The sequence below is a fragment of the Cyclopterus lumpus genome, chromosome 8 (assembly GCF_009769545.1).
Source record: "Cyclopterus lumpus isolate fCycLum1 chromosome 8, fCycLum1.pri, whole genome shotgun sequence".
Classification (NCBI taxonomy): Eukaryota; Metazoa; Chordata; class Actinopteri; order Perciformes; family Cyclopteridae; genus Cyclopterus; species Cyclopterus lumpus.
Window position 1 is genome coordinate 8,024,546 of NC_046973.1, and position 13,547 is coordinate 8,038,092.

Consider the following 13,547-nt stretch of genomic DNA (forward strand, 5'->3'; position numbering starts at 1 on the left):
GGTTACAATACAAACAGAACAACATCCGATCACTGACACGCATGCAGACTCATTAAAGATCTCAGACTATCTATGGCTACAACAGGTATCGCAGTCAGTGCTGGGACTTCCCTGAGCCAGAAAGTAGAGGACAGGGGTCAGTCAGTGTTCTGATTAGGCACACTCACCAATGCAGGGCTTCACATGGAGAAAGCACGCCTTGGTTAGATCCCCCAGCAGTGCGAAGGAGCTTTGCCTCACCTCAGGCATAGTGTCCTGCAACACAAATCAGACCCATTAGTGCTGTATGCGTGTGTGTGCGCGTGTGTGTGTATATATATATATATATATATATACATGTATATATATGTATATATATATATATATATATACATGTATGTATATATATATATACATGTATGTATATATATATATACATGTATGTATATATATATATACATGTATGTATATATATATATACATGTATGTATATATATATATACATGTATGTATATATATATATATACATGTATGTATATATATATATATATATACATGTATGTATATATATATATATATGTATGTATATATATATATATATATATATATACATGTATGTATATATATATATATATATATATATATATATATATATATATATATATATATATATATATATATATATATATATATATATATATATATATATATATATATATATATATATATATATATATATATATATATATACATATATATATATATATATATATATATATATATATATATATATATATATATATATATATATATATATATAGTAATGCGTGTGGTTCAAAAGAAACCACTGCATACTTTCAGTTCCTTTCCCCTTCCCCACATCCATAAAAAGATGAAAAGAAAACACTCATACCTGCATGCATTGGAAAAGCAGGGTCATGATGTTCGAGCGGGCCACCAGCTGTTCCACGTGAGCCCCCAAACCCTCAGCCAGGCCACTCAGCAGATCCAAGGCGACAATCATAAAATCCTTGTCGGGAGTCTCATACTGATCTGGATGCTGATTATACATCTGCACAAACGGCAGAGAAGTTCTAACGTCTCTGACAATAGATCTCTCAATGCATGTATAGTGTGCGTGTTTGCATTCTCACCATGGCCTGAGCTAGTGTCTTCTGGACAAGTGTGACACAGCGCTGGTAGACGGGCTCGCAGTAAGGCAGAAACCCACTCTGCAGGGCGGTCGCTACCGACGACAGACACTGGAAAAAACAAAGATGATTATAGTAACACATGCCTGGGGTGTAATGACCAATAAAACACCTTTATTATTATGTTACTGTATATAATAGTTAAAAGCTGCATTCACAAAATTTTAATTCTAAAAATCAACATTTCAATGCTTTTGTCATAGTATTTCTGCAGTGGCAGATAAAGTTACGGCTTCACTAATATTTGTAGAATTAGATTCCAGTGTTGGATTCAATGGGTCGTTGTTTGTGATTCAAACGTTTCGTTGCAGAGCAAGGTGTCCAGAAGCCAAAGTTTTACTGAAAATCACAGATTGAACCATTTTAAAATGTCATAGCCCGTTTTCATTCATCAAATATTCTGCTTTAATCTACATTTGTCTTGATTGCTGCACACAAATTAAGGCAGCAATCCATAAATCTTTTCATATTTCTGTGACAAAGAGACGCAACTATGATAAAAGTGTAAGCCGACAATTTAAAAAGGAGCTAGATAAACCACTAAATAAACAGCCTAGCAAAGCACCGTGGCATATCTGGATCAGAAAATATAGGAACATTATGTTTCATTGTGAATCAATGAGCTGGGTGTTTTCATCATCTCCAGATTAAAGATGGACTTAAAAGTCCAACTCTGTTTAAAGATATACCCAAGTAATGTTTGAGAAATAATTAGAATCCTAATGTTTCGAGAGCCCCTTAACACGTTTAAGTGACTACTTTAAATCACCTAAAACAACGTCTCACCTCGAGTAGTGGGAAGAGATCCTTGTCTTCGTCTTTCAGCTCGTTCCACTTGGCAATGAGGGGGGGCATCAACTTCTGAATGTACTCCTGAGAAACGGTGTAAATAACAAACGTCAAATTTCTTTAAACATAAGAGTGCAAAGATCATTCAATTAGGATAATAAAAATGTATTTATTTTTGAAGAGAAAAGAGAAAAAGCATGATCTATGAAAATGTATGGCTCCACCACAGAGCCGTGGAATATCTGGATCAGAAAATATAGGAACATTATGTTTCATTGTAAATCAATGAGCTGGGTGTTTTCATCATTTCCAGATGCAAGACTGACTTAAAAGTCCAACTCCATGTTGAAAATGTTCTCAGACTGTAATGACGATTGGCTCCCCCAAAGGAGGTTTCATCCAGTAGCACTTAAATAGGGCTGCATCAAATGTCAATAATAAAAAATGCATTTATTTTCGAAGTGAAAGGAGAAAAAGCATGATCTTGCGTGTGCTATTTTACAGGAACTTACAGGCTGATTGAGGTGGTGGCCCACAGAGTCTGCTAGAGTTCCTATGGCATCGTAAAGAATTAGGAGATTCTTGTGCTGGTACTTCCCAAAGGCAAACACCAGTGTGTCCAGGATAAAGCTCAGGTAGGGCACCAGCTCTGTGCACGCCTCCTCCTCCAGGGTGGCAAACGCACTGAGAAAAAAAAAAACACGGCGGAGGACAAGTCAATAATCTATTTGATATAGTTCTACCAGCCTAGGAAAGATACATAAAGGATGTGCTCACCTGCAAGCAGCCTCTTGCACCCTCTTGTTGCCGTCCAGGATGCGTTTCAGAAGCTCGGTCATAAGGGGTTTGAGGTAGGAGTCAGGGGGCTGGGAGACCACCCAATGAGCGTAGCGACTAAGGGTCCAGCAGGCAATGGAGCGCACAAGGGCCTTTTTGTCACACAGACACTGGATGAGGTGGGGCATCAGCTCTGGCAGGTAGGGCACCATGCCCTGCATGCAGCCTAAGTCATGGAGAGAGGAGAGAACAAGTTTTTTTATTTTTTAAAAAGGACAATAATCTGATTTCTACTTCAAGAGCCTTCTGCATTTAATGATTTAGGACAAAACTCTTCCTGAAGCAATAGACAACACTGTTTTTGTATGTTGAATTCCATATTTTTGTTGTCTGCATCATGTTTGTAGTTTCTACATTTTGCCAAAAATAAGCAGCTGGAACAGACCAGTTCCTGTAAAAAAACATTTTATTTTGCACTTCTCAGCACAACTGGGAAGCCATGATGGACTCGGCTGAGACCAAGAGTCACGGGACAAAAACTCCTGAATACAGAGGAGAGCTTGTAAGTATGGACTGAAAAACTATAAATAATTATACACGTGTAGCCCGGGGAACCTGATTTGGTTTCCCCATAATGTGTGTGTATGTATACTTATTTAAAGATATACCCAAGTAATGTTTGAGAAATAATTAGAATCCTAATGTTTCGAGTGCCACGTAAAAGGTTTAAGTGACTACTTTAAAAATGAAAGTTATCTATCTAAGTTATCAAAGAAGAAGTTTAACATTTTGTATTGGATTATAACTGTTAATTTGTACAAAAACATGTTTGAGCTCTCACTACTTCTAGCCATGATCAGGTCAATTCCAGAGAGGTGCGGGACTTCTATGTCGCAGTGAAAAACATGGCCATAGTGAGTCAAATGTGACCGGACCTCAACTGCTTGTGGTTCAACTAAACTTCTGGCCAGCAATAAAAAGCAATAAAAAGTCCAACTCTATATTGAAGATACACATCCCGTCGATATGACTGCATCTCATCCAAATTATGTTTGGGTAAGTTGAGAAATATTTAAGAACTGCATCGTTTCATCGACGCATCTCATTCAGCTTCTATGAGTCGTCAAGACATTTACAACGAGGACTAAGCTCAGCTAACGTGTGGGATTAGTGTGCGAGATACTTGTGTCAGTCTTACCCTCGGCTATGGCTCCCAGGACCAGGATGCCAGACTCCTTGACGACCCAGTCGGGGTGGAAGAGGAGGCCTTTCAGGAGCGGCAGGAGGTGGGGCAGCAGATCGTCGCGGAACACGTTGGCCAGCACGTCCAGTGCTGCAGCGGAACACTTTCCTGCATCAAAAAGAAAATAAATCCAGTCACTTAAACCTGCTGGTTCTTTTGGTTCATATGAGACTTGACAGCAGAAGAGGTTTTAAATGTTATTCATGAAACAAAAAAGGCAATTCTGTTATGAATTATGCTTTTATCAAAATAAAAAGCCTAGCAAAGAGCCGTGGCATATCTGGATCAGAAAATATAGGAACATTATGTTTCATTGTGAATCAATGAGCTGGGTGTTTTCATCATCTCCAGATTCAAGATTCTAAATTTTGTCAGGTTTTGGGTCCGAATCCATCTCACCAGAACGCTCCTTCCCACATTTTCTCCCCCAATTATCACTTACGCAGGTTCCAGTCTGACAGTGTGTCGTCATCATCGTCATCATCTTCCTCATTGTCCTCGGCCTCCTCATCCTCCCCTCCCTCGTGCTGCAGTGTTACGGTGCGTGACTTGTGGAAACGGGGCTTGATGTCCTGATCACTATCTGGTACGGCCTCGTCCTCCTCAACGTCTCCCTGGACAAACGCACAACTTTTACTTAAGCCACATCACCACAAATACTTTGAGTCACTTTCAAAAATAGCCACCGGACCAGTTTTAAATCCTCTTCCTGTTGCGTTATCAGCGTTCAGTTGCACCCCGTGTGGCCTTTGTTTTGGATTTTGAGCCAGGATTTAGTTATTCATTTATTTAAGTAACAAATGCAAAATGTTTTAGGTCAATGGGTCGCACACTAGGTCTCCTCTGAAGTGCGGAAAAAATGTAACCGTTATTATTTTGCCACTGGTCAACCACTTCCAATAAGTTTGATCCCAAAAAGTAAACAAATCTCCACACAGGTCTCCAAACAGTCAAAAACTGGGTTGCCTCTTTCAGGTCAACCTGAGTCCAGCCTCGGCCTGTACCAAAACACCACCTAATGTAACATTCAAAACTTCTATTGAGGTTTTAGAATTACATAGTTACCCTTAATCCGTACACTAATATCTCAATGTGAAAGAGAATTCTTATTTTTTTATTAAATCAACTTTCTTTCATTAATATAATTCACTGTTTTTTACAAGTGCATGCAGTAAGAGGAAGAGCTTACTTTTCTGATCAGTGAGAATCTTGCATTTAAAAGACTAAACGTCAACAAATATGGATTGAAGCAGAGTATTAAGTATTAGCGATGCTCAGAATTCTGCAGCGGCACAAATGAAAATAGGGACAAATCCCCAGGTCTGAACAGAATGAATATATTTTGTGTGTGCATTTTAATGTTGATATAGAATTATAATGCCAGCGTTATAAATGGAGCTTCGAACTATTCGATATAGTCCAACACTTACAAACAACATATATTTGTAAAACAATGGCATATTTTTGTATGAAAGATATTGTAAAAGATTACAACAAAGAGCTCACCTTTAATAGTATGATGTCTATTTCTGAATACTTCATCCCATTTACCAAGATAGGCGTTAGTCTATATGAAGAGGGGAGAAGGAGGAGACTTGCATGGTTAAACCCGCAGACAGTTGATTTGAAGTTAATTCTGAGAAAAACCACATCTTCTAAAGTATAAGGCATATTAGAGGTTCACGTCGTCAATGCACGTCACCATCAGTAGTTAATATGTTACTCACTGCACCAGGTGTCCAGACAGCATCTCCTTACAGACGGGTTGCTCCGCTAGTGTTAGCCAAAACTCGCAGGCCTCTAGGGCCACGTTTTCATCGGGGTCCTGGGTTCTCTGCAGCATGTACTGCAGGAGATGAAAAAAAAGAGTTTAAGGGTGTGCAACAGCCTCGCACAGAGCCGTGGCCAATCTGGATCAGAAAATATAGGAACATTATGTTTCATGGTCAATCAATGAGCTGGGTGTTTTCATCATGTCCAGATCCAGGACGGACTTAAAAGTCCACTTTAGTCTGCGTCCACCACGTCTAATTACGTACAGGCGGCCCACAGGTGATTGAGCAGATGTCCACTTACCTGGATGATGCTGTGCATGTGTGGGATGAGGCGGTCTATGCGGACCTCCAGCAACATGACCAGGGCTCGGCACACGTTCTTTCGAACCTCAGAGTCCTCATCTGCTGCCAGCGCAAACAAGCTCTAGATGCACAGAGAGGAGAGATAAAAGTAATTTTAATGGGAGGTTTACATTTTGAATAGTAATACAACTATTGGAGTGAACAAGAAAATTCACAATTTCTTATTAAATTAAGAGAATGAAAAACAACTTTCTCAGGTCTGCTATTGAGTCCAATTCAGCTCCTGATACACACACACACAGCTCACCTCTATGAAGGTGTCAATGTGGTCCATTAGGGCCTGGGCTCTGCCAATGATGAACTGGTTCACACAGGCGATGGCATGGGACCTGCAGCAAATACATGTTGACAGAGTCAAACGCATGCTTAATTATACCATTAAACGTTGAAACACATTTTGGACAGATTGGCAAGACTGAGGCACAAAGAAAGAAATGTATCGCAGTGAGAACATTTCTAATTTAATCCTGTTCGCCAATAATGTAACTCTTCAGTCAAAATATATCTGGATCAGACAGTATGAATAGAAACACCTTCATGGTCAATCAGATATTATTATGCATCACGCCCAGATGATAATTAAAAAAAACAATCAGAAGGAGTCTCTTCCTGTCCTGTACCTAATCTTGGGGCTGCAGTGCTTGAAGAACTGGAGGAATTTTGGTATCATAATGTTGAGGGGTCTGTTCAGAGCGTCGCTGTCCAGCAGCTCCGACGAATCCTCACAGATCTTCTGCAGTGCTCCAAATGAGCCCTGAGACACGGACATACACAGAGAGGCTGTCAAATCAAACGGAAACATACAAGAACACAGAGGAGAGAGTGAGACTGCATCAGAAAATAGAACTGAAGCAAAAGGTACTGAGTGCATTAAACAGACTTCGCTTTTCAGATGATTATTATGCCACAAATTAAACATTTTCCGACGGCATATGTATTTACGTGGCAGTTAAGCAGCAATCCATAAATATTTCATATTTGTATGTGTCAAAAAGACGTAAATATGTAAGCTGACCATTTAAAAAGGAGCTGAATAAACCACTATTGAGCAACAGCCTAGCAAAGAGCCGTGGAATATCTGGATCAGAAAATATAGGAACATTATGTTTCATTGTGAATCAATGAGCTGGGTGTTTTCATCATCTCCAGATGCAAGATGGACTTAAAAGTCAAACTCTATGTTAAAGATATACATGTGATGTTTGAGTAATAGATTCCCAATGTTTCGAGGGTCACTTAAAATGTTTAAAAAACTAAAATCCTGTACAAACTACGCTAGGTTGACATCTCCCTCCCGTTAGCTTTGTTGCCTCTGCTGGGGTGGAAAAAAAATCTATCAAACATCCATCTAGTTATGTTTGGAGGCTTCATGTAAATCCCATAAATACATATAACCGGAGCAACAGTTTAATATAAAATAAAAATACGCCCTGAAAGAAAAGTCCCTTTTTTATAGCATAACAAACAAGGGCAAGGGCAGAGCAAATGGGTAAGTGCAGACCTCGCAGATGTTGTAGTCCTCAGAGTTGAGCAAGTTGCAGAGCTGGGGCAGCAGCTCAGGCCATGTTTGTAGTTCTCCCTTGGAAGAAATGGTAGTGATGAGGATGCCTGGAGGAGCAGGAGAGAAACCAAATGTCAGAGAGCGATTTGGTGGTCACGGAACTGGGAGCAGTTGCTTTTGCAGCAGCTCTGGATCAGACAGTATGAATACAAAAACCTTCATGGGCAATCAGACGTTTTTAATGTTTTATGCATCATCTCCAGAGGTCGTGACAGAAGGAAAGCGGGAAAGGACTCTGCATTACGATACAACGGCCACAAAACTCAAACTCACCAATGGTGGCACGAATGAGCGGCGAGGGGTCCCCGATGTTGCCGAGACATTCCTGCTTGATGAAGTCAGCAACAGTTGGGGGGAAGTTCTGGTAGTGGGCCTTAACATTGTTCTTCAGTATTAGACCGCTCAGAGAGCGAGTCGGCTCGTCTGAGGACAGGAAGAGAACAAAAGAACAGTACAACTAAGTTAAGATAGAAACGTAACCAAAAATAATGTATGTGTATTTTGAACATGGTTGTTGAGCTATATATATATATATCGAAGTCTAGAGACTAGTTTTTTTAAATTATAAATACAATTTAATTGTATCCTGACCAGCATAAATGCAACAACCCAGCCTTTACCAGTGTAAACTCATCACTTTAACCAAAGCCAACAATGTAACATGTTATATCCTGTGCAATTTGTATTATAATGTTCTTAAATAAGTTTAAAGTACATAATGCTTTTTAGGCAAATGGGGAATAGAGGAGGAACTTTCTTCATCGTGGCTCTATGATCTGGGTGTGTTATAAATGGCTGAAACAGAAAAAACACATCTGGCCACTCACCTTCAGTTTTGAGTCGTGTGAGGACAAAGATGAGATAGTTGTTGAAGTCGGGGAATTGGTTGAGTTGTTCAAGTTTCTAGCATGGCAGTTAAGGTAAACATATAAACTCTTTGCTAAGTAGTGAGTTAGAACTCCACTCCACTCCACTCCACTCCACTCCACTCCACTCCACTCCACTCCACTCCACTCCACTCCACTCCACTCCACTCCACTCCACTCCACTCCACTCCACTCCACTCCACTCCACTCCACTCCACTCCACTCCACTCCACTCCACTCCACTCCACTCCACTCCACTCCACTCCACTCCACTCCACTCCACTCCACTCCACTCCACTCCACTCCACTCCACTCCACTCCACTCCACTCCACTCCACTCCACTCCACTCCACTCCACTCCACTCCACTCCACTCCACTCCACTCCACTCCACTCCACTCCACTCCACTCCACTCCACTCCACTCCACTCCACTCCACTCCACTCCACTCCACTCCACTCCACTCCACTCCACTCCACTCCACTCCACTCCACTCCACTCCACTCCACTCCACTCCACTCCACTCCACTCCACTCCACTCCACTCCACTCCACTCCACTCCACTCCACTCCACTCCACTCCACTCCACTCCACTCCACTCCACTCCACTCCACTCCACTCCACTCCACTCCACTCCACTCCACTCCACTCCACTCCACTCCACTCCACTCCACTCCACTCCACTCCACTCCACTCCACTCCACTCCACCTTGATAAAATGGCAATAAATTAGCATGGTAGAGATTAAAATCATGCATCACATTATTTGGTCAGATAATACATGACCACCAGGTTTCACAACACACACCCTCAGACTGCACTGTAGTAGGATACTTGTTGGACTGCTCTCTGCGTGACTGTGTTGGGCGACTGAGAGTCTTTGAGCAGTTGGAGAACCTGCTGAAGTCCCGTCTCATCTGGCTGCCACTCCATCCTGATAAAAAACAAAAAAAGTAGTCCACACATTAAAATAGTTATTGGCATGTTTTTTTTAGTGTACTCCAATAATGTACATTGATTACCTAGTAGAACGACAGCAAAATAAGTAAGCAAGTGGTTTCAGGATGAGACAGTATGAATAACACCATCAATGTAAATCAGATTTGTTTGATGCATCATTTCCAAAGTCCACATGCATAGCTATTTTTTGGATAGCAATAGAAAAAGAAAACCATGTAATGAGCTTTGTATTAAGCTCCGTTCGATGCAGTTATGCTGCTTACGCAGCAACTATTCCTACTGCAAATATTAAAAACTCATCTGCCAAACTTCTCTACCACCTTACCGTGTATTATAGCATGTTACTCAAAGTATAATACACTTAACAGTAACCACAGTGTGTACACAAAATCATTTGCGTGTCCTATGCAAGTCAACAAAATTACCCCAGTTTAATAATCTGGAATGTTAAACTTCTGGAGAGTTACTTTTACTTAATCAACCAAAAGGTTGAAAAAAACGGAAATAAGCCACTGGGTAGAAAAGTCGGAAGATGAAGGTGCACATGGTGTGGGTCTAAGGCCGCCAGGGGCCCCCACGAGTTAGGTAACGTTCAGGGGTAATTTGAGAGATAAGATACAGCCTGCAGTGGTTGGCCTGAGCACTTGAGTGTCAGCAAGCCAACGCCTAATAAATATAATTGAAAATCGGCTTGTGGAACAAAACTAAATACACGAGGACATTTGAGAACATGACCCGTTAAAATCTGTGACCCGGTTTAGCCGCTCCACGTTAATCCGACCCCCACTCCACCCGGCCCGCTACTCCCAAATTCCAGACACTTTGTTCCCAGAAATGTCCCGTTCAAACTCCAAACCCCGCGTTGAACTGCACGTGGGCCAGAAACGTTCGATCTACCCAAAGGGTCGGACTCACTGCGGTTGGTGAGAGTGAGAAAAGTTGTCATAGATTAAGTTGGCGATGAAACAGGGCCGCCATGTCCGGTTCCTCACTAACGTGAAGCGGCCCGTGTGGTTTACATCGACCACATGCAACTAGACGAGTTAAGTTTATTTTAATTATAACGTCCGTAGTCGATGTACTTCATCGGTCGAAGGCGTAACACTTGAGATTGGCTTCACACAGATATAACACGTTGCTAGTAAAGTTTTCCTTCTCGCTCGGGCCTGCTCGACACGACAACTCCTGGCGCACCACGACTACAATGTGCCCAGCACGAAAAGAGGCGAATACCGGCATCTACCACCAAAATGCAGCACTGTACCGACTCCCCACCCTAGAATAAGTACACATCTGAATACCAACGTAATGGATCGCGGTTAACACGTCACCAACAGTCAGAAACGGAGATACACTTGGTGAACACGTTTCGCCGCTAAGCCGTTAGTCTGACGCGCCTAGCAAGTCGAAGCTAACGCTATATAATGGACACTTGGCTAATATTCGCTTAATCAGAACAACTTTAACCCGCTGATTGATGTAAAATGCGTTTGAATCGTAGTTTGTTGTCGAAGTACACGCGTGTGTAAACACTATACGTACAATATTTAGTTGAAAGTTGCGTTATCGTGCTGGGCCACTCTCCACCCGTCGCTTCGTAGCGGTTCCTCTTGTTCAAATGAGCACGCCGATTGAAATTGACCCGTGGCGGCTCCTGTCGAGTACACATTTCGCTAATCACGCGAGATTACAGAAACCATGTTGCTTTTTTTTTCTCTGTCCGCATTTTTTAAATAATGGTTCATTATTAAGCACAGAAAATAACACACAAAGGCCGACAAAATAACCAAATAAATAAGAATGGTACAGATTAAATTACTTTACATTGAATATATCTACTTTTAATTTCTATAAGTATCTACAGGATGTGGGTGGGGTTTGAACAAAAATGTTCAGAACAAATTAATTTGATACTTGTCCTCAAATGTTGTCATTTTGGTTTATCAGATCAAATGACATATGTACTACATTTTATTAATGCGGCTTCCACACTGTTATATTGTAAATAATTAAATATTTTTTGTGACATTTCTTTTTACAATCAGCACTTTTTGTCACAAAACAAATGAGTAGTACAAAATGTAAATCCTACAGGCGTTTCATTATTACCTTTTTACATAAGATTTCGTGAAATAATGTCTTTCTTTTTACAAAATTAACCAAAACTCTGTCAATGTGGAAGATCTTGGATAGTTAGTAATAATAATACATTTATTGATATAGCACCTTTAAAAAACAGGGTTTACAAAGTGCTCTACATAGAAGCAAGTAATGAGAATACATTTGAAACTTAATAGAATTAATATCCTCTAAACTAAAAATACATGTGGTTTGAATTGAGATCCATCCATCCATCCATCCATTATCACCCGCTTATCCGGGGTCGGGTCGCGGTGGCAGCAGGTTCAGCAGGCCGACCCAGGCTTCCCTCTCCCCTGCAACACTTTCCAGCTCATTCTGGGAGATCCCGAGGCGTTCCAAGGCCAGCCGGGAGATATAATCCCTCCAGCGTGTCCTCGGTCTTCCCCGGGGCCTCCTACCAGTTGGACGTGCCCGGAAAACCTCTAATGGGAGGCGTCCAGGAGGCATCCTGACTAGATGCCCGAACCACCTCAGCTGACTCCGTTCGACACGAAGGACCAGCGACTCGACTCTAAGCTCCCCCCTGATGTCCGAGCTCCTTACCCTATCTCTAAGGCTGAGCCCGGCCACCCTACGGAGGAAGCTCATTTCGGCCGCTTGTATCCGAGATCTCGTTCTTTCGGTCACAACTTCAGCTTCAGTCTGTGGGCTGCTATTCATCAGGGTTTATTGAATTGAGATCCAACACTATTACTCATTTAGCCATGGCTAATCTACAGAGGAAACCATAAAGTGACAACAACTCTGGATATGCAACACGAGGTTGGAGAAGGTAATATACATGTATATGGTGTTTTGTGGATTCATGTGTTTTATTATTAGATGTAATACTTTAATATTTGTATGGCTGTGGAATCACTGTTTTAGAAACTGTGCTTTATATACTGTACCATAATCACCTGCTTCTGAATGTGGCCAAGACCAGAGAGATGGTGGTGGACTTCAGGAGGAAGATGACGGCTCCACAACCTCTGAGAGTTCTGGGAGATGATGTGGCGATGGTGGAGGAGGATGTGGACATGGAGGAGGAGGATGTGGACATGGTGGAGGAGTACAGGTTCCTGGGTGTGTCCATCGACAACAGACTGAACTGGAAGGCCAACATCAACGCTGTGTACAAGAAGGGGATGAGTCGACTTTTTCTTGAGGAAACTGTACACATGACATCTATTGCTTCTGTCCATCCGGGGAGAGGGATCCTCCTCTGTTGCTCTCCTGAAGGTTTCTTCCCTTTTTTCCCTGTCTAAGGTTATTTTTGGGGAGTTTTTCCTGATTCGATGTGAGGTCCTGGGACAGGGATGTCGTATGTGTACAGATTGTAAAGCCCTCTGAGGCAAATTTGTAATTTGTGATATTGGGCTATACAAAATAAACTGAATTGAATTGAATTGAAACTTTGATCCTTCGATGTGTGCAGCAATATGTTGGAGATGTTCTACCAGTCTGTTGTGGCCAGTGCTCTGTACTTCTCCGTAGTCTGCTGGGAGAGCAGCATTGGAGCCGGAGACACCAACACTCACTAAACTGGTGAGGAAGGCCAGCTCCATCATTGGCTGCAAACTGGACTATCCAGAACAGGTGGTGGAGAGAAGAACACTGAAGAAATTATTGTCCATATTGGATAAACCGGACCACCCTCTCCACCATCTACTGCAGGGACAGCAGAGCACGTTCTCCAACAGATTGCTTCAGCTCCGCTTCACAAGGTCAGATACAGGAGAACATTCCAGATACAGGATAACATTCCTACATTCCTGATACAGGAGAACATTCCTGCCCACAGCAATTAGACTTCATAATAAATCACCTCTGGCCAGATCCTCCTTAAATTGAATATCAATAAACCTTGCACCACTTTCACTTTATACTCACTTATTTATAT

General features: G+C 41.6%; 1 protein-coding gene across 2 annotated transcripts; it reads right to left on the reverse strand.

The window, feature by feature from the left end:
- Positions 1-138: 138 nt before the first annotated feature.
- Positions 139-11,175, reverse strand: LOC117735358 (transportin-2-like). Of its 2 annotated transcripts, none has more exons than XM_034539924.1 (18): positions 11,066-11,175; positions 9,398-9,497; positions 8,526-8,601; positions 7,972-8,121; positions 7,639-7,745; positions 6,758-6,891; positions 6,385-6,466; positions 6,076-6,198; positions 5,727-5,845; positions 5,506-5,566; positions 4,442-4,613; positions 3,955-4,107; positions 2,757-2,982; positions 2,492-2,663; positions 1,977-2,063; positions 1,134-1,241; positions 893-1,039; positions 139-255 (listed from the first exon to the last, which is right to left on the reverse strand). In XM_034539924.1, the coding sequence occupies exons 2-18, from the start codon at positions 9,494-9,496 to the stop codon at positions 154-156; spliced, it is 2,118 nt and encodes a 705-aa protein (XP_034395815.1). In that variant the 5' UTR covers position 9,497; positions 11,066-11,175; the 3' UTR covers positions 139-153. The 2 variants fall into 2 exon arrangements, with proteins under 2 accessions (XP_034395815.1, XP_034395814.1); XM_034539923.1 differs by having other exon boundaries at positions 893-1,051.
- Between the last annotated feature and the right edge of the window lie 2,372 nt (positions 11,176-13,547).